We start from the raw sequence: 15,993 nt of genomic DNA, 5'->3' as shown, positions 1-15,993 counted from the left end.
CGGTGCAGGGCAGGCGCGGTGCCGGTGCCAGTGCCGTGTCTCACCGCGGGTGCCCTCACTCCTGCTTCTTGGGGTTGTTGACAGCCACATAGTGGTAGAGGACGACGAGGAGGAAGAGCGAGACGCCCAGCATGTTGGCGAAGATGGCGAGCTGCACGTCCGTGATCATCCTGCGGGGGGGGGGGGGACGGGACACATGCGCTGCCACCCCCCCGCCGGGAACACCGGGGCCGGACCCTCGGGCCTCCCCCGACGGGGCCCCCCCCGGGCCCCCCCCACCCCCGGCGGGGCCCCCCCCCCACCCCGGGGCCGGTCCCCCCCGCCTCCCGCCTGAGACCCCGGGGCCGACCCCGCGACGGGACCCTCGGGGGTGGGGGGGGTATGGGCCCCTCCCGGCCGGGCCCCCCCTCGGGCCTCGCGTGGGACCCCAGCGGGGGCAGGACGCCCCCCCGCCCCGGTACCCACGCTCTGCCGGCCCCGCCGCCGCTACCGACACGTCTGCCTGCGCCGCGCGCGACTTCCGGCCGCCGGGCACGGCGGGAGGGGCGGGGCCTCGGGAAAGCGGCCCGGCTGGGGAGGCGACGTCACGCCCGCCTCGGGTTCCGCGGTGGCGTCACGGCCCTGGTCCCGGCCACGTCGTGACATCACGGCTGCCGGCCGGGCGGTCGCCTCGGGGCTTTCCTCACGCACGCAGTGATGTCACAGCTCCTGCCCCCCCCAGCCCTGCGGTGACGTCACGGCCCGGCTCCCCCTCCTTGAGGCCCTCGGCAGGGGCCGGGGGCGGGGCGAGGGGCGGGGGCGGGGCTGGAGCCCCCCGGGCGCCGCCGCTGCCTCCATACAAGGCCGGGCGCGGGGGCGGGGGCGGGGCCGGGGGCGGAGCCGGGCGGGGCGGGGCGCCCCAGGGCCGCCGTGGCTAATTGTGGCCGCTGGGGTGTACTGGGGCGCGCTGGGGCATACTGGGAAGTGCTGGGGCGTTCTGGGGTGTACTGGGGCATTTTCTGGGATGTACTGGGGTGTGCTGGGGCGTGCTGGGATGTACTGGGGCATTCTGGGGTGTACTGGGGCATTTTCTGGGACGTACTGGGGCATTCTGGGGTGTACTGGGGCATTTTCTGGGATGTACTGGGGCGTGCTGGGGTGTGCTGGGCTCGGGATGGGCCAGGCCGCAGCCCCGGGGGTCCCCCTGGCCCCCGAGAGCACAGAGCGGGGTGACACCATCCCGCCCAGGGACAGCCATGGCGGGGTGCCTGGCCAAGCACAGCCCCGGCCCCCCCCGCTGCCCCCTCCCCATCCCCCGGCCCCGTCCTGCCCATCCCCCCGCCAGCTGCCAGCAGCTGTTTGTGCTTAACCCACATTCGATGAGCCCCGGATGGCGGCGGATTCCCGCGCTGCTGCGCCAGGCTGTGACATCATCCCGGGGCCGGGGCCAAGGTGTGATGTCACCCAGAGGCTGTTACATCACCGCATGGTCTGGGGAAGCCATGGTGTCAGCGCAGGCCCCGGGGCTGTGGCGGGGTGGCCGTGGTGTCGCTGCCTGCTCCCTGCTGGGTCCCCGCTCCTGCTGCCCCAGTGACCCCACCGTCCCTGGCGCGGTGCCTGTGGTGCCGGGGCAGGGCTGGAGGTGCAGGACTGCGCCCGGCTCCAGACCCACACCCGTGTCAGGGTGCCAGCACCGCCACGGGGACACGGCACCCCGGCACCGGGACGTGGCACCACAGGCGGCCGCGGCCACACAAAGACGCGGGGAGCCACGCGAGGAACCGTGCGCCATGCGGGACCGCAGCTGCGCGAGGAGCGCGGCGCCACGCGAAACAGTGGCCGCGCAAGGCGCAGGCGACCGTGCGAGGCTGCGGCGGTGCGGAGCGGGGGGGCCGCCTGTCGCGGTAGCACCGGCCGCGCTGGCCGCCTGCAGCCCTGGCCCCCTGCCCGGCCTCTCTGGCTTCCCCCGTCCCTCCTTCCCGTCCTCGCTGGCGTCCCGGCCTAACGAGAAGCAGATGTGCGGGTGGCGGGGGCGGGGGCCGGCGGGGGCCGCGGTGCCCGGTGGAGGCCGGGGCGCGCCGGGGGCTGCGCGGGCCAGGGAAGGGGGCCGCGGCGGGCAGGAAGCGGGGGGCCCCGGGGACCCCGTCGGCGGGCAGCGCCGGGGCGGCTCTGGCAGCGAGGGGCTGGCCGAGGCGCGGCCGAGGGGAGGGCAGAGCCGCCGTGCCGAGCCGAGCCGAGCTGTGCGGCGCAGAGCCGGGAGGGACGGAGCCGCGACGGGACGCGCCATGCGCTCCTGAGCTGGGCCGTGCCCGCCAAGCCACGCCGTGCTGAACCGAACCGTGCCACACCGAGCCGTGCCGTGCCGAGCCGCCCGCCCAGCATGGCCCCCTGGCTCTGGCCGTGCCTCCTGGCCGCCCAGGCCCTGGCCGCCAACTTCCCCCCCAGGTACAGCCTCTACACCGGGGGGGCCGCCCCGCACAGCGCCGTCCAGGCCACAGCCCTGCAGGGCCCCGCCACGGCCCACAGCGGTGCCCGGGCTGCCAGCCGGCACAGGTAGGAACCGTGACCGCTGGGCCATACCGGGAGGGGACCCAGGCGGCACTGCCGCCTGGGAGCGCCGGGAGGCCGCAGGGTGCAGCCGCCTGCCCCGACGCCGCGGGGACCCTGGCACCGGCCGGGCACCGGCACGTGCCGCGACCAGCTCGGGTGAGGGGCGGCGGGTCCTGACCCCAGCCGGTGCTGCCATGCCGGGTGCTGGGGGCTCCCCCGACCTGGCAGGGGGCCGCCCTCCACCCCTCGCTCACCCGCCGACCCCAGCGCGGGTGCCCGGCGGGCACGGGAGGTGGGCGCACGGGGAGGGAGGCGGTCGGGGGGAATCTGCGAGGCGCCGGGCCGGGGGCACGTGGGGGGGATGGACCCGGGGGTCTGCAGAGGCGCACGTGGGGCAGGGCATCAGGAGGGGCTCGGGCGAGACCCAGGCGCAGAGCAGCAGGCGCCCGGCAAGTGCCGGCTTCCCACGGGGGCGGGTGGGCGTGCTGGGCTCAGCGCAGGCGGGTGCCGACAGCCACGCGTGCCGCGGTGCCGGGGGTCGGGGATCCCGGGGCTGGTCCCGGTGCAGGGTTAGCGCTATCGGGGATGGCGAGGGGGCGAGGGGCCCGGACCCACCGTGTCCCTGTCCCCATCCCTGCCTGTGCCGTGCTAGGGGCTGGGGGCTGCGGACGGGTGGCGTGGGGCTGTGGGTTGGGGAGCTGGGGGGCGGGCGCAGGGCTGGGGGGTCACACCCACGCTGATTTGGGGGGTCACACTCTCACTGCGGCCACATCAGCGCCACAGCAGCGTGGCCGCATGATGGGGTGGAGCTGCACCGGCACGTCCGCGGCCGGCATCTGCCCCATCCCTGCCCCTGCCCCACTGCTGGCTCCGCCACAGCCCCACGGCAGCCCTACGGCAGGACCTGGCTGCAGATGCGGGGCTGCCTGGAAAGGGGGGGATATGGGACAGGCACCCCCAGGCCCCAGCCCAGCCCCACAGCACCGTGGTGGGGCACGGACACAGCTGAGCATTCACCTGCAGCTTTGGGGGCACAGCAGGGTCTCCCCACGGGTTGGGGGGCACCGCAATCCATCCCCATGGCTTGGAGGGGGTGCAGCAGCCCCTGCCTGTGCTTTGGGGGCTGTCCCCATGCCCTGCCCTTTCAGGAGGGTTCTTGTCCCATCCCATCCCATCCTTGGGATGTGGACATCCCCGGTCCTGGGCTTTGGGACCCCAGGGCAGCCTGGGGGGTCCCAGGCTGGGGGGGCACAGGGGGGCCAGGAAGGGAAGGGAAGAGAAGGGAAGGGAAGGAGGGAGGCGGGGGGGGGGGGGGGTGTCAGTCGGCACAGGAATTCCCGGCGGCCCCCGGGGAAGGAGCTGGAATCCAGCCGGGGCCTGAGGGGAACCAGCCGGGCTGACGGGAACTGGCCGCAGAACCGTGGGCCCCCACCGCAGCCCAGCTCCCACCACGGGGGTCCGAGGGGCCTGGGAGGCTGCTCCCTATGGGGCTGCCCGGGGGGGCTGCTCTGTGTGGGGCTGGGGGTGCTGGGTACGGGGCTGGGCTCCAGGATCCAGGCTCAGACCATATAAGGCTGTGCCAGGGTCCCTGCAGCCTGTGGGGCCGGGCTGGGGTCCCGTGCCATGGGGCTGGGGTCCCCGCAGCCTGTGGGGCCGAGCTGGGGTCCCGCACCATGCTCCAGGGTTTGCACCCAGCTGGGAGCTGTGGGGGTCCATGGCTGGTCATGCTGCAGCCCCCCATGGGGCAGCCTGGGTTCTTGCACCCCCGACGTGGGTGCGGGTGCCCCTGCAGGGACACTGTCCCCCCACCCCTGCCATCCGCTCTGGCTCAGAGGGGCGGTTGACCCCCAGTTGCAGACTCCTGGTTGGTGGGGCACAATGGCTGTGGGGTGGCTGAGCCCCCCCCTCAGTGGGTGGCTGCCCCAGCTGCCCCTGCCCCACCAGTGCAGAGGGGTCTGGGGACGTTCAGGGCAGTGATGGGACAGGCCGTGGGGTGCCTGTCCCTGGAACAGGCAGCACGGGGCCCCACAGCACGGCATGATGGGGTGCCTGGCACCCCAAACCCTGCCTGGCCACCCCGAACCCCACAGGCAGAGCCCCCGTCCCCGCAGGGTTCCCCAGGGAATTGTGGCCAGTCCTCTGGTTCCAGTGGCCCCTAACGGGGCTTGGCAAAGGGCTCTGGCACTACGGACTGCTGGGCAGAGCAGGGATGAAAGGGCTCGGGCATGGGGCAGGATCCGGCCCATTAACCGCACAGCACTGGGCCGTGTCGGCTGCTACCGGTGGGGCTGGCAGGGCGAGTGTGGGGGTGTGCCGGGGGGGACCTGGTGCATGCAGGGAGATGCCTGCTAGGGGCTGGGCGGGGGGATGCTGGGTGAGCACCGGGACGATGCGCAGTGCGTGCTGGGTGGGCACCCTGACCCCTTTCCCGCAGGAACTGGTGTGCCTACGTGGTGACGCGCAGCGTGAGTTGCGTGGTGGAGGACGGCGTCGAGAGCTTTGTGAAGGCGGATTACCAACCCTGCGGCTGGGGGCAGCTCCAGTGCCCCCGCGTCCTGGCGTGAGTGGAGATGGGGCTGGGGGGGCTGGGGAGGCTCCTCAGAGTAGAGCTGAGTCCGGCCGTGGCCCCGTCACCGTTGCCGCCGCCGATGTTTATCCACCCCGGGTTCGTGTTTACTTTTTTGCAAGAGCCGGGCGGCCTCGAGCGGTGCTGGGTGGGTGACCGGCTACCGCCCCTGCCCAGCCAGCAGCCACCCGCAAGGTGGATGCCGGGACCCCCGGCGCACCCCATACCCAGGGCAGATCTCCAGGCCGGTGGCTCGGTGGTGGGGCCGGTAGCGCGAGGTGATGCCAGTGGCGGGGCCAGGCAGGGGCAGCCCCCCCAGCTGCCGGTGATTGAGCAAGAGGCTGGGCTCAGGCGAGGACCCGGCCGTGCCGCCGGGGCCAGACCGCGGCCTGTGTTTGGTTTTGGTCCCGGCTGCCCAGCCCCGAGCTGCTGCCTGACGCCTCCGCACAGACGGGGCTGGCGGCGCGCGGCACGACCCGAGAGCAGGGACCCGGCAGGCAGCTGAGCGCCGGGGGGCTGAGTGCGGGCAGGGCTCTCCCCCCCCACCCCTGCTGCCCCGGGACCAGCCCCGCTCCCCGTGCCCGGGACCCCCACCCGGCACCCCCCATCTGCCCCTGCTGCCCAGCTGGGGGCTCCGGTCGCCCCCCCACCGCTGCAGCAGGGTGTCCTCTGCCCGCAGGTACCGCAGCTTCCTGCGGCCCCGATACAAGGTGTCCCAGAGGACGGTGTCGGAGCTGGCCTGGCGCTGCTGCCAGGGCTACTCAGGCGAGGACTGCACCGAGGGGCCAGCATCGGCACCCACCCTGCCCACCGGCCGCCCCCGGCCCCGGCCCGGCCGCCCCACGCTCTCCGGCTTTGGCAACCCCCTCAGTGGCCTGGGGGGTGAAGGTAGTGCCGGTGGGCGGCGGGGGGGGGGGGGCACGTGCTGGTGGAGGTGGCCCCGGCGCGGCCATGACCCTGACCGTGCGCCGCGGCGGCAGGCACAGGCGGGGATGCGGAGAAGGTGCGGCAGCTGGAGGAGCAGGTGCGGCGGCTGAGCGAGCAGGTGGAGGAGCTGCGGGCCGGGCAGGAGTTGCCGCTGGAGCACCCGCGCCGCGGGGCGGACGGCGGCCCTGACGGCGAGCAGCCGGCCGACGCGGCCGCCCCCGCCGAGGTGCGGGAGGCGCTGAGCCACGTCCAGCGGCGGCTGGAGGAGCTGGAGAGCCGCCTGCGCCACCAGGAGAGCGGCCGGGAGGGCCCGGTGACCGCGGCGGGGGGCCCGGGGGTGGCCACGGCACTGCGCGAGCTGGAGCAACGGCTGCAGGAGACCTGTGCCGCCTGCGCGGCCGGCACCGAGGGGCTGCGGCGGCAGGCGGCGGAGGACCGGGAGCGCATGCGGGCGCTGGAGAAGCTGGTGGGCTCGGTGGACCAGCGCAACCGGGAGGCGGTAGAGACGGTGCAGCGGCACATCAGTAGCCTGAGCAGCCGCCTGGCTCCCGGTGCCATCCCGCCGCCCGCGACAGACGACCTGCACCGGCGCCTGGCCGAGCTGGAGCGGCGCCTGGAGGGGCTGCCCACGGCGGTGGCGGGGCCGGGCGGGCAGGGACCGGTGCTGGCCCGGCGGCTGACAGAGCTGGAAGGGCGACTGAACGCCTCGCAGGCTGGCCCCTGGTCCCCTGAGCCAGAGGGTCAGCTGAGCGGGCTGCCGGGACGCCTGGCCAACCTGAGCCGGGCTGTGGAGGGGCTGGCGGTGAGCGGGGCTCAGCGTGGCGCCCGCCTGACCGAGCTGGAGGGGCTGCTGGCCCGTTGCGGCCAGCCCTGCCCAGCACCCCCAGAGCTGACAGCGGGCAGCCGGGACGTGCAGGATGACAGGCAGCTTGGCCCCCTCCTCCGGCAGCTGGAGCAGCGGCTGCAGGACACTGAGGGGCAGCTCCGGGCCCTGGGGGCCGGCGAGGACAGGCTGACCAGGACCCTGCAGGGGCTGCGGGCGGAGGGGGGGGAACTGCGGGAGCTGCTGGGGGCACAGGGGGAGGCACTGGGGCGGCTGGCGGGGCGGTTGGGGCAGCTGGAGGCGGGGGGGGCCCTAGCAGAGGAGCTGGCGCAACTCCGCAACCGGACAGGGCGGCTGGAGGCCAAGCTGGGGGGGCCGAACGGCGGCCCCTGCCCCCAGCCCTGCACCCCGCTGCCGCCCCAGGAGCTGGAGCGGCTGCGGGCCGAGGTGGACGCCTGCACCGCCATCTGCCGCCCGCCCCAGCCTGGCCCCACCTTGACGGAGCCGGAGCCGGAGCTGGAGCCGGAGCCACCGCTGGAGGGGTTCGGCGTCTTCGGGGGCACCTCACCCTCGGAGCTGCGGGGGCTGCGGGGCGAGCTGGCGGCGGCACTGCTCTCCCTTGGTGGGCTGAACGTCACGGTGCAGGGGCTGCAGGATGCCCTGGACCAGCAGGACGCCCGGCAGCGTGAGCTGGGCACCATCACCGACCGCATCGTGGCCGAGCTGGACCAGGCAGCGGCGGCGGCGGCGGCGCGGCAGGCCGAGAGCGAGGAGCGACTGGAGGGGCTGGCGCGGGAGCTGGCGAGGACCGGGGGCTGCCCAGCCGGCCTGGAGCCGCGGCTGGCCAAGCTGGAGGGTGTCTGCGAGCAGCTGGAGGCCGTGGCGGGCGGGCTGCGGGGCGTCCGCGAGGGTCTGGGCCGGCACGTGGCGGGTCTGTGGGACGCGGTGCGGGAGCTGAACGGCACGACCCGCACCCAGGCCGCGCTGCTGGAGAAGGCGATGCAGGCCCAGCTCCCACGCCGGCTCGGCGCCCTCAACGCCAGCCTGCAGCACCTGCGCGGGGAGCTGCTCCGCCTGACACAGAGGGACCTTGCCGGTGCGCGGGGGGGACGGGCCGCGGGGTGGGGGATGCGGGGAATCGCGGAGGGGGTCCAGGGGGGTGCAGGGCTGCGGGGATGGCACTCGGGGACGATGGCAGAGGCACGGGGATGCGGGGACACGGGGTCACTGGAGAGCAAGGCGGTTGGGGACGTGGGGGCACGGTGGTGGGGGTCTGGGGGTGTTGGGGTGTGGGGACGCAGGAGCGCAAGAGGCTGCGGGGCTTGGGGACGCAAGCCGTGGGGCTGTGGGGACACAAGTTGCAGGGACTTGGGGGCTCAAGGCGTGGGGACGTGGGGCTGCAGTGCATGAGGACCTGGGGACACAAGTCACGGGGAGGTGGGGGCTCAATGCGTGGGACCATGGGGCTGTAGGGTGAGGGGAACGGCTGTGGGGCCGGGGTGGCTCTAACCCTCTCCTCCCTTCAGGCCCCCCCGGACCCCCTGGACCCACCGGCCCCATGGGTGAGATGGGCCCCCCCGGCCCCGCTGGGCCCCCCGGCAAGGATGGAGAACAAGGCCCCGTGGGCCCCCCTGGTAAGGAGCAGCCCCCCCCCCTTGCCCCAGTCCCCACAGTGGGGCAGCGCTGGCATGGATGGACCCTGCACCCTGGGGGGTCCCGTTCCCTGCCGGCCCTGCAGCCCCCTCCTCCCCTTCCCTCCTAGGGCTGCCAGGAGAGAGAGGTAGGGCTGAGGGGCTTTAGGGGGGGGAGCTGGGGGGCTTGGGGTGGGGGGGCTGGGGCTTTGGGGGCTTGAGGTGGGGGCCTGGGGGACTGCAATAGCAGCTGGGGGTGTGTGGGCTGGGGCAAAGGGAGCAAGGGGGGGGCGGGGACAGGGCACTGGGCAGGGCAGCCTGGGGTGATGGGCATGGCTGGGGGCAGAGGGGCTGGGGGCACAGTGGGGGACATGGTCAAGGAGGGGGGGCACGGCCACGGTGAAGGGGCAGGTATGGGGGGGGGTGTCAGGGGCTGGGGGTGCCGGGAGGGGCAGGGGGGGCCAGGGTGTCCCGTCCTGACCACGATGCTCAGGCGAGGTTGGGGAGCCGGGCTCCGTGCCCCGCATCGCCTTCTCGGCTGCCCTGAGCACCCAGCACGCAGAGCCGGGCACCGTCCCCTTCGACCAGGTCCTGCTCAACGACGGCGGCGCCTACGACCCCGAGACAGGTGCGCGCCTGCGCAGCATGGCCACATGTGGGGCAGGCGGGCTGGTGGGGGCTGCAGTGGGGGCTGCGGGGTGGACGGGGAGCTGCAGTGGGGGCTGCGGGGCTGATGGGGGCTGTGGGGCTGACAGGGGGCTGCAGTGGGGGCTGTGGGGCTGACGGGGGGCTGTGGTGGGGCTGATGGGGCGGATCAGGGCTGCTGGACACGGGTGAAGCATGATCCTGGGATGGGATGAAGGCTGTGGGATGGGGGGCATTCTCAGGGAGTGCCTTGCCTGTCTTGGGGGGGCAGTGGGGGAGCCTGGGGGTGCAGAGCCTGTCCCGGAGTCCCTGGGGACAGGGTGGCCACCGGCACTGATGCCCACTGCCCGCCACTGCAGGCACCTTCACAGCACCCGTGAGCGGGCGGTACCTGGTGAGCGCGGTGCTGACGGGGCACAAAGGGGAGAAGCTGGAGGCCGTGCTGTCGCGCTCCAACCAGGGCATCGCCCGCCTGGACTCGGCTGGTTTCCAGCCGGAGGGGCTGGAGAAGGAGCCGGTGGCGGCACTGCAGCCCAGCCCCGGGGCGCTCGGCGTCTTCAGCCTCCTGCTGCCGCTGGCGGCCGGCGAGACCCTCTGCGTGGACCTGGTTTCGGGGCGCCTGGCCCACGCACCCGACGAACCCCTCACCGTCTTCAGCGGGGCCCTGCTCTACGACGCCGAGGAGCCCTAAAACCATCGGACCCTCGCACAACCCCACCCCACCCCCCCGGCACGGGGCTGCCGGCCAGCCGGGGGCACAGCCGGGCCGGGGGGTCCCCACACCCCGGCGGGACCCCCCCTCCCCACCCGCCCCGTTATTTATCAGCACCCCTCACCCCTTGCTCCCCCGCCGCCACGCGCCCCTGCCCCACACAGTCCGCCCTGGCCCCCCACGCCGCCCCACCACCCCCGGCCCCCCACTGCCCCCCACGAAATAAAGATGCGGCACCGGGTTTTTGTACCCACGGCTCCGGCTCCTTCCTGTGGCCCCACGATTTATTCCCCTGGGGAAGCCTCCCCCACACCCAGGAGAGCACGAGGCCACAGGGCAGCCCCCGGCATTGCCCCGGCCCAGGGGTGCTGTGGGGAGGGGGCACAGCCAGCCCGGCCTGGGGGGGGGTCCTGCTGCCATCAGAAATCCTCATCCCAGCCTGAGAACTCATCCTCTGCTGGCGCCCAGTCGACCGAGAAACGCTTGAAGTTGACGTAGGGGGGTCCCTGGGGGGGATGACGACAGGGTCAGAGCCGGCCCCTCCTGCACTCCCCCCCCCAGCAGCACCCACACAAACCCCGCCCCAAGCCCCCATTTCACCTCCTTGATGAGCCGCAGGGTGGGTGCCTCCAGCTGCCGCAGCGAGAGCTTCCTCCACTTCACGGCCCCGAACCACCTGGGGTGGGAGAGGGGGGGCTGCAGGAGGGGCCAGGGGGAGTGGGGCATGGGGGTCCCACCGACCCCCCCTCACCTGTGCTTCTTGATGCCGCGGATGCCGCTGGCCGTGTTCCCCAGGCGCTGACCCGGACGGCGTCTGCAAGGGGATGGTGTGGGGGGGGGGCTGGGGGGGGCACCCGCCAGCACACTGGGGTCCAATGATGTAAGTGGGGACACGCACCCCCCCCCCCGTGCACACTGGGGTGCAGCGATGCACCCAGGGCACCCAAGGTGCCTCAACCCTGCCCAGCGCACCCCACTGCACCCAGCACCCCCCCCGTGTCCCCCCACCCTTGCAGGACCCTGCGCTGGGTGTCCTGAGCACCTGCAGAGCTTGCCAATGAGGGAGCAGGCGGCCTCGCCGAGGAAAGCAGGGAAGGAGAAGACGCCGTCCAGGATGCGGCTGTAGATCTGCTGGGGGTCAGCGCTGTGGAAGGGGGGCCTGCGGGGCACGGGCAGGTGGGTGCCTTGCTGCGGGGGGGAGGGGGGCTCGGCCAGCCTCGGGAGCGCCCGCTCACCTGCCCACCAGCAGCTCGAAGGTGAGGATGCCCAGCATCCAGAAGTCGACAGCGAAGTCGTGGCCTTCCTGGCGCAACATCTCAGGCGCCAGGTACTCGGGGGTCCCGCAGAAGGAGTAGGTCTTCTCCCCCCGCCCCAGCTCCTTGGCGAAGCCAAAGTCAACCTGTGGGTGCCGGCACCATCAGCCAGCGCAGCCCCCGCCACCCCCTACCCAGGCACCGCTGCGGCGGTGGTGGTGCTGCTGGGACACCCTCCCTGGTACCAGCTTGACGTAGCCGCTCTGGTCCAGCATGAGGTTCTCGGGCTTCAGGTCGCGGTAGACAATGCCACGGCCGTGCAGGTACTCGAGACCCTCAACCACGCAGGCACAGCAGAACACGGCCAGCGGCTCCTCAAAGCAGCGCCTGCACCGCAGGGACCAGCGGTTGCATGGTGCCATATGGCACGGCACTGCCACCCCCGCTCACCCCGTCTCCATACATCTCACGCAGCTTGGTCCACAGCTCGCCGCCCTGGCAGAACTCCAGCAGCAGGTAGACATACTGCCCATCCCGGAAGGTGCCGAAAAAACTGCCGGCAGAGAGGGGTCGGCGGCGGGACCTCGGTGCTGCCAGCGGCCGTGCCGCCCCCCCAGTGCCCGCAGCCCCCGCTCTCACCCCACGATGAAGGGGCTGTGGCTGCCTGCCAGCACCCGCCGCTCAGTGCGCACGTGCTCCTGCTGCTGCGTCCGCACCACCCAGTCCTTGCGGATCTGCTTCAGCGCAAAGAGCCGCTCCCCGGATCGCACCTGGGCACAGGCGGCCATGGGCAACCGGGATGGGCACCAGGATAGGCACGATCAGCCGCGGCAGGATGGGGCCGGGTGCCAGGAGCCGTCGGGGGGGGGCCGGGTGCAGCGTCCAGCTCTCACCAGCTCAACCCTGCCGAAGCCGCCGGTGCCCAGGATGACGCGCTGGCCCTGCCGCGGCCCCTCCTCGTAGTGCATGGCCACCAGGTCCTCCAGCCGCACCGGCGCCAGGGGCTGCCTCAGGCTCGGAGACCCCCAACCCCTGCGGGTGGGAACCGTGGCCCTGCAGCACTCGCACCAGCACCAAGGGGCTGCCGACACCCAACCCTGCTGGGGCCCAGGACCCCCCCGCTGCTCCCCAGGGACGGTGCTGGGGCGGACCTCAGGGACCTCCCAGCACCAGGCTGTACCCTGGGCCATGGGGATGCTGCAGCACCCAGAGCAACCCCAGGGACCCTGTGTCACCCAGCTGGACCCCAGTGACCCCCAGTCACAGGGCTGGGCTTTGGCTGACTTGCTGCTGTCTGTCCCCCCCCACCACTGCCCACCCACGGCCTGAAGCCAGGGAGCCCAGTCCCAGGGCAGGGTGGCCCCATCCCCATTCTCATCCCCTCCCTAGCACATCTCTATCCATTCCTGTACCAGTCCTCGTTCTCACCTCCTTCTTCATCCCCATCCCCTCCCATCCCCTCATCCCATCCCAGTCCCCATCCCGCACTGACCTCCCAGGACCTTCTAGGGCCGGAGCTTCTGTCTCAGACGTGTTTCTGGGGTAGGAAGGAGCCGGGGGGGGCAGGGGGCAGTGGCACCAGCCCCTGCTCAGCACCGGGCACCCTCACGGCCCCCTCCCCACAGTCCCTTCCCCATGGCCCTGGAGCCCCATGGCCCCACCAGGGACGGGCACAGGGTGTGGGGGGCAGCAGCGACCCAGAGCCACGTGTGGGACCAGGATGGAGCCACCTTGGCCGGGTGGTCCACAGTGGGGGGGCACCTCCATGGCAGAGTGAGCAGAGCCCTGTGCCATGGGGCTCAGTGGAAGCAGGATGATGCCTGGACTGGGGCACCCACCCCAGGCAGAGTCCAGGGCCACAGTGCAGCCCCCAGCCCGGCCGCACCATCACCAGCCACTGGCTCTCTGCCAGGACCATCGCCCCTGACGACCCTACACCCATCGCCCCAGGCCCCCTCACCCCTGATCCCCCCCAGGCCATGGCCACCCCCATCTCCCTTGTCCCCCATGGCACCCCCACCCCCTGCCCCCCCGACCAGCCCCCCCACCCCACTGGGTGTCTCCCCTGGGGCTGGGGGCTCCCCATGGAGCCGAGCACTGCCCTGGGGTCCCCTGAGGTGTTGGGGGTCCTGGGGGCTCCAGGGTCCCAGGACACTCACGGCTCCGAGAGCTGCCGGGGGCAGAAGGGGCTGATCTCAAGGAAGTCTCTGGGGGGTAGAGGAGGGGTCAGTGGAGCAGGGAGGGAGGGTCTGGCAGGGACCGGGGGGGGGCACACAGGGACACCCACTCCTTGGCCACGGTGATGCAGGTGACGTGTCCCTGGGCCTGGCACGACGCTGTCCGGCGGCTGTTCCTGTGCAGAGGCTGGGGGTCATGGGGGGGGAGAGAGAGACAGGCAGGGGGAGGGCAAGAGACTGGAGGGGGGGTGTGCATGGCAGGGGGTTGTGCAAGAGCTGGGTGTGCACAGGGAGCTGGTGCAGATGAGTTGGCACATGCACCAGGGGTGCCCTGGGGATGCCACAGGCAGCGGGAAGGGTGTCACTGCGGGGGGGAGGGGGGTGTCACCACAGGGGGGGGTGTCACCACAGCACGAAGCTCAAAGCTCCATGTGTCCACGTGCAAGGCTGGCACGCGTGTGAGCAGAGGCAGGTGACCACACGACAGCCGTGCCCACCCTTCTCTGGAGATGCTGCGGACGCCCAGGCTGTGCTGGGGTGTGGGGTGGCACTGCCAGGACCCCCCCCCCACCGCAGGGACCAGCTCTCTGTCCACAGCAAGCCCAGGCCGGCCAGTGACACCGGAGCCAGGTGGCAAGGCCAGGGTGGCACCGCAGGTGCTGCCAGGGTGGGGGGACGAGGGGACGGCAGCCAGGGCACTTACTGCAGCAGGGAGAGCTCCCCAAAGTGCTCGCCGGCGCCCAGGACACGGAGCAGCTTCTCCTGCCCATCCACCCGCCGGCTCACCCGCACCTGCAGTGCCAGGACACGGGAACAGGCTGAGTGGGGACGGGGGGATGGGGTGGGGGACACAGGGCAGGGCCCTGCCCCTCACCATTGTGGGGGGCTTCGCGGTGCTGCGGGGTGTTGTACCCACCTCTCCCTTCAGGATGATGTAAAAGTTTTGCCCCTCGTCCCCTTCGTGGATAATGACGTGGCCAGGCGCAAAGGTGCACTGCAGAGGGGGGGCGGGGTGGACAGGCAGGGGGGCAGGCAGCCCCCCCCCAGCTAGTCCCAGCCCCACCATCCCAGCCCCAGGCCCCGCATTATGCCCCCGACCCCACCACGGGCTGCAGGCCCATGGGGACGTGTCCCAGCCCCCCCCAGGGCCCTGTGGGGGGGGGCTTCCTGGGCACCCACCTCCTCCATGGCATCCAGCAGCTTGCAGAGGTGGCTGTCAGAGAGGTCCTGCAGCCAGTGCACTCTGTGGGCGAAAGGGGCCGGCTGGGCTCCCGCGGTCTGCCTGCACTCTGCCTGCACCCTGCCTGCACCCTGCCTGGGCTCCTGCACCCCAGAGCCCAGCACAGGCAGTGGGCAGGGCTGGGGAAGGGGATGGGGATGTGGTGGCAGTGGGGCTGGGCACGAGAACGGGGATCAGACAGGAACAGGGATTGGGATGAGCTGAGGCTGGAGATGAGATGGGAATGGACATGGGGATAAGGATGAGGACAGGGATGGGAACAGGGTGACATGGGGTGGGGATGATGCTGAGGACAAGGCTGGGACTGGGAGGGGACTCTGCAGGCAAGGGCTGGCAGGAGAGGCTGGCAACCTCCCCCCAAGGGGGTCAGGGTGTGGGGCCTGGGGGTGGCGGGGGCGAAGGGCAGTGCCGGCGGGTGCCGGGCCCCACTCACGTTCGCAGAGACCCCAGGATCTTGGCTCGTCTCTGCTTGGCGTTACTGGTGGCAATGGCACGGTACCGCTGCCTGTCGATGGCCCAGAGGCGCACGGGGCTGAGCGCTGTGGCAGAGGGGTGTCACTGGGGGGCTGGGGGGGACCGACACGGGGCCCGTGGGGTGGGGGGCTGCCCTTACCCTGCACGGTGGCAGTGCGCTTGCAGTGGTAGAGGATGGCCAGCTCCCCGAACACATCACCTGGCCCCAGCATGCGGAGCTGCCGGCCCCGCTGGCTCACACTGAGCTGCCCCTCTGCAGAGAGACACGGCGAGCGGCATCACATGCACACAGCACAGGCACGCGTGGGCACACGCAGGTGCGGCAGCCCAACACCCACAGGCACAGCAGACGAGCTCACCCCAATGCACACTCATGGGCCGGCACAGATGCAGGCATGCCTGCACACACGTGACCCAGCCCGTGTGCCGGCACCGAGCTCTCACCTGCCACAATGTACATGGCGGTGCCCTCGGTGCCCTCAGCCAGCACGGTGTCCCCGGGGCCGTGCCAGACGGGGGCGAAGCTCTGGGCCAGCGCCTCGGGGCAGCCCTCGCCCAGGCGCCGCAGGAACTCGCTGCGTCCCACCGCCTCCGCTATCAGGCTGAGGTCCCTGGGGGCACAGGGACACAGGGGCATGAGCAGGGCAGCATTGGCCCCCCCCCCGGGCCCCCCGGGGTCCTGCTGACTACCTGCGTGACTTGGGGCTGTTGGGCACACAGAGAGCAGCGTCACTGGCGAGGGGCTCAGGGACGATGGCGGGTGCCCGACTGTGCCGCCGACTGGGGGGCCGCTCTGTGGCCTCCTCCCGCGCCACGCTCTGCAGGAAGGTCCTCTCCTCCTGCAGCCGCAGGTCCCGCAGCCGCTCATCCATCCCAGCACCGCAACTGCTCCCAGAGTCCTGGGGGTGCCGGCGGGAGGGTGGGCAGGGAGCAGCACGGCATCACCCTGACACGGCACCAGCCCCCAGCCCCAGAGCCAGTGCTTGGCCCTCAGGGAGATCCTGCCACCGACGCAG

The 15,993-nt window shown here is 72.7% G+C and overlaps 3 protein-coding genes across 6 annotated transcripts in view; 1 reads left to right on the top strand and 2 right to left on the bottom strand.

The window, feature by feature from the left end:
- OST4 (oligosaccharyltransferase complex subunit 4, non-catalytic) overlaps positions 1 to 15,993 on the bottom strand; it is a 29,072-nt gene that overhangs the window by 192 nt on the left and 12,887 nt on the right. Inside the window, exons 1-2 of one of the 4 annotated variants that reach the window (XM_069805381.1) lie at positions 491 to 681; positions 45 to 170 (exon numbers count right to left, since the gene is read on the bottom strand). In XM_069805381.1, the coding sequence (XP_069661482.1) occupies positions 56 to 170; positions 491 to 645 (270 nt within the window). In that variant the 5' untranslated portion in view covers positions 646 to 681 and the 3' untranslated portion in view covers positions 45 to 55. Of the gene's footprint in view, positions 1 to 44; positions 171 to 465; positions 682 to 15,993 lie in introns of those variants that run through there. The other 3 variants (XM_069805382.1, XM_069805384.1, XM_069805383.1) reach the window with 3 other exon arrangements.
- On the top strand, positions 2,193 to 9,967 carry EMILIN1 (elastin microfibril interfacer 1). Its single transcript, XM_069805362.1, has 8 exons — positions 2,193 to 2,532; positions 4,964 to 5,089; positions 5,775 to 5,983; positions 6,076 to 7,941; positions 8,372 to 8,479; positions 8,608 to 8,625; positions 8,970 to 9,104; positions 9,481 to 9,967. Exons 1-8 carry the CDS (start codon positions 2,360 to 2,362, stop codon positions 9,810 to 9,812), a joined length of 2,967 nt encoding a protein of 988 aa, XP_069661463.1. The 5' UTR covers positions 2,193 to 2,359; the 3' UTR covers positions 9,813 to 9,967.
- LOC138689646 (cGMP-dependent protein kinase 1-like) lies at positions 10,151 to 15,976 on the bottom strand. Its single transcript, XM_069805363.1, has 19 exons — positions 15,668 to 15,976; positions 15,422 to 15,588; positions 15,117 to 15,230; positions 14,937 to 15,042; positions 14,443 to 14,506; positions 14,180 to 14,257; positions 13,967 to 14,055; positions 13,374 to 13,439; positions 13,246 to 13,293; positions 12,579 to 12,623; positions 11,980 to 12,118; positions 11,726 to 11,856; positions 11,550 to 11,639; positions 11,332 to 11,473; positions 11,069 to 11,232; positions 10,876 to 10,992; positions 10,585 to 10,647; positions 10,434 to 10,509; positions 10,151 to 10,339 (listed from the first exon to the last, which is right to left on the bottom strand). Exons 1-19 carry the CDS (start codon positions 15,847 to 15,849, stop codon positions 10,253 to 10,255), a joined length of 1,968 nt encoding a protein of 655 aa, XP_069661464.1. The 5' UTR covers positions 15,850 to 15,976; the 3' UTR covers positions 10,151 to 10,252.

Source organism: Haliaeetus albicilla, chromosome 18, assembly GCF_947461875.1.
Source record: "Haliaeetus albicilla chromosome 18, bHalAlb1.1, whole genome shotgun sequence".
Taxonomy (NCBI): domain Eukaryota; kingdom Metazoa; phylum Chordata; class Aves; order Accipitriformes; family Accipitridae; genus Haliaeetus; species Haliaeetus albicilla.
This window is presented reverse-complemented; position numbering and strand designations above follow the sequence as displayed.

Bases quoted from the DNA above. Each gene is read 5' to 3' on its own strand.
- EMILIN1 (XM_069805362.1), top strand. From the start codon at position 2,360: ATGGCCCCCTGGCTCTGGCCGTGCCTCCTGGCCGCCCAGGCCCTGGCC. The intron at 5,984-6,075 runs GTAGTGCCGGTG...CCGCGGCGGCAG, and splicing joins CAGTGGCCTGGGGGGTGAAG to GCACAGGCGGGGATGCGGAG. The intron at 7,942-8,371 runs GTGCGCGGGGGG...TCCTCCCTTCAG, and splicing joins GACACAGAGGGACCTTGCCG to GCCCCCCCGGACCCCCTGGA.
- LOC138689646 (XM_069805363.1), bottom strand. From the start codon at position 15,849: ATGGATGAGCGGCTGCGGGACCTGCGGCTGCAGGAGGAGAGGACCTTC. The intron at 15,589-15,667 runs GTAGTCAGCAGG...CTGTGCCCCCAG, and splicing joins AACAGCCCCAAGTCACGCAG to GGACCTCAGCCTGATAGCGG. The intron at 12,624-13,245 runs GTGAGTGTCCTG...TTCCTACCCCAG, and splicing joins CCCCGGCAGCTCTCGGAGCC to AAACACGTCTGAGACAGAAG.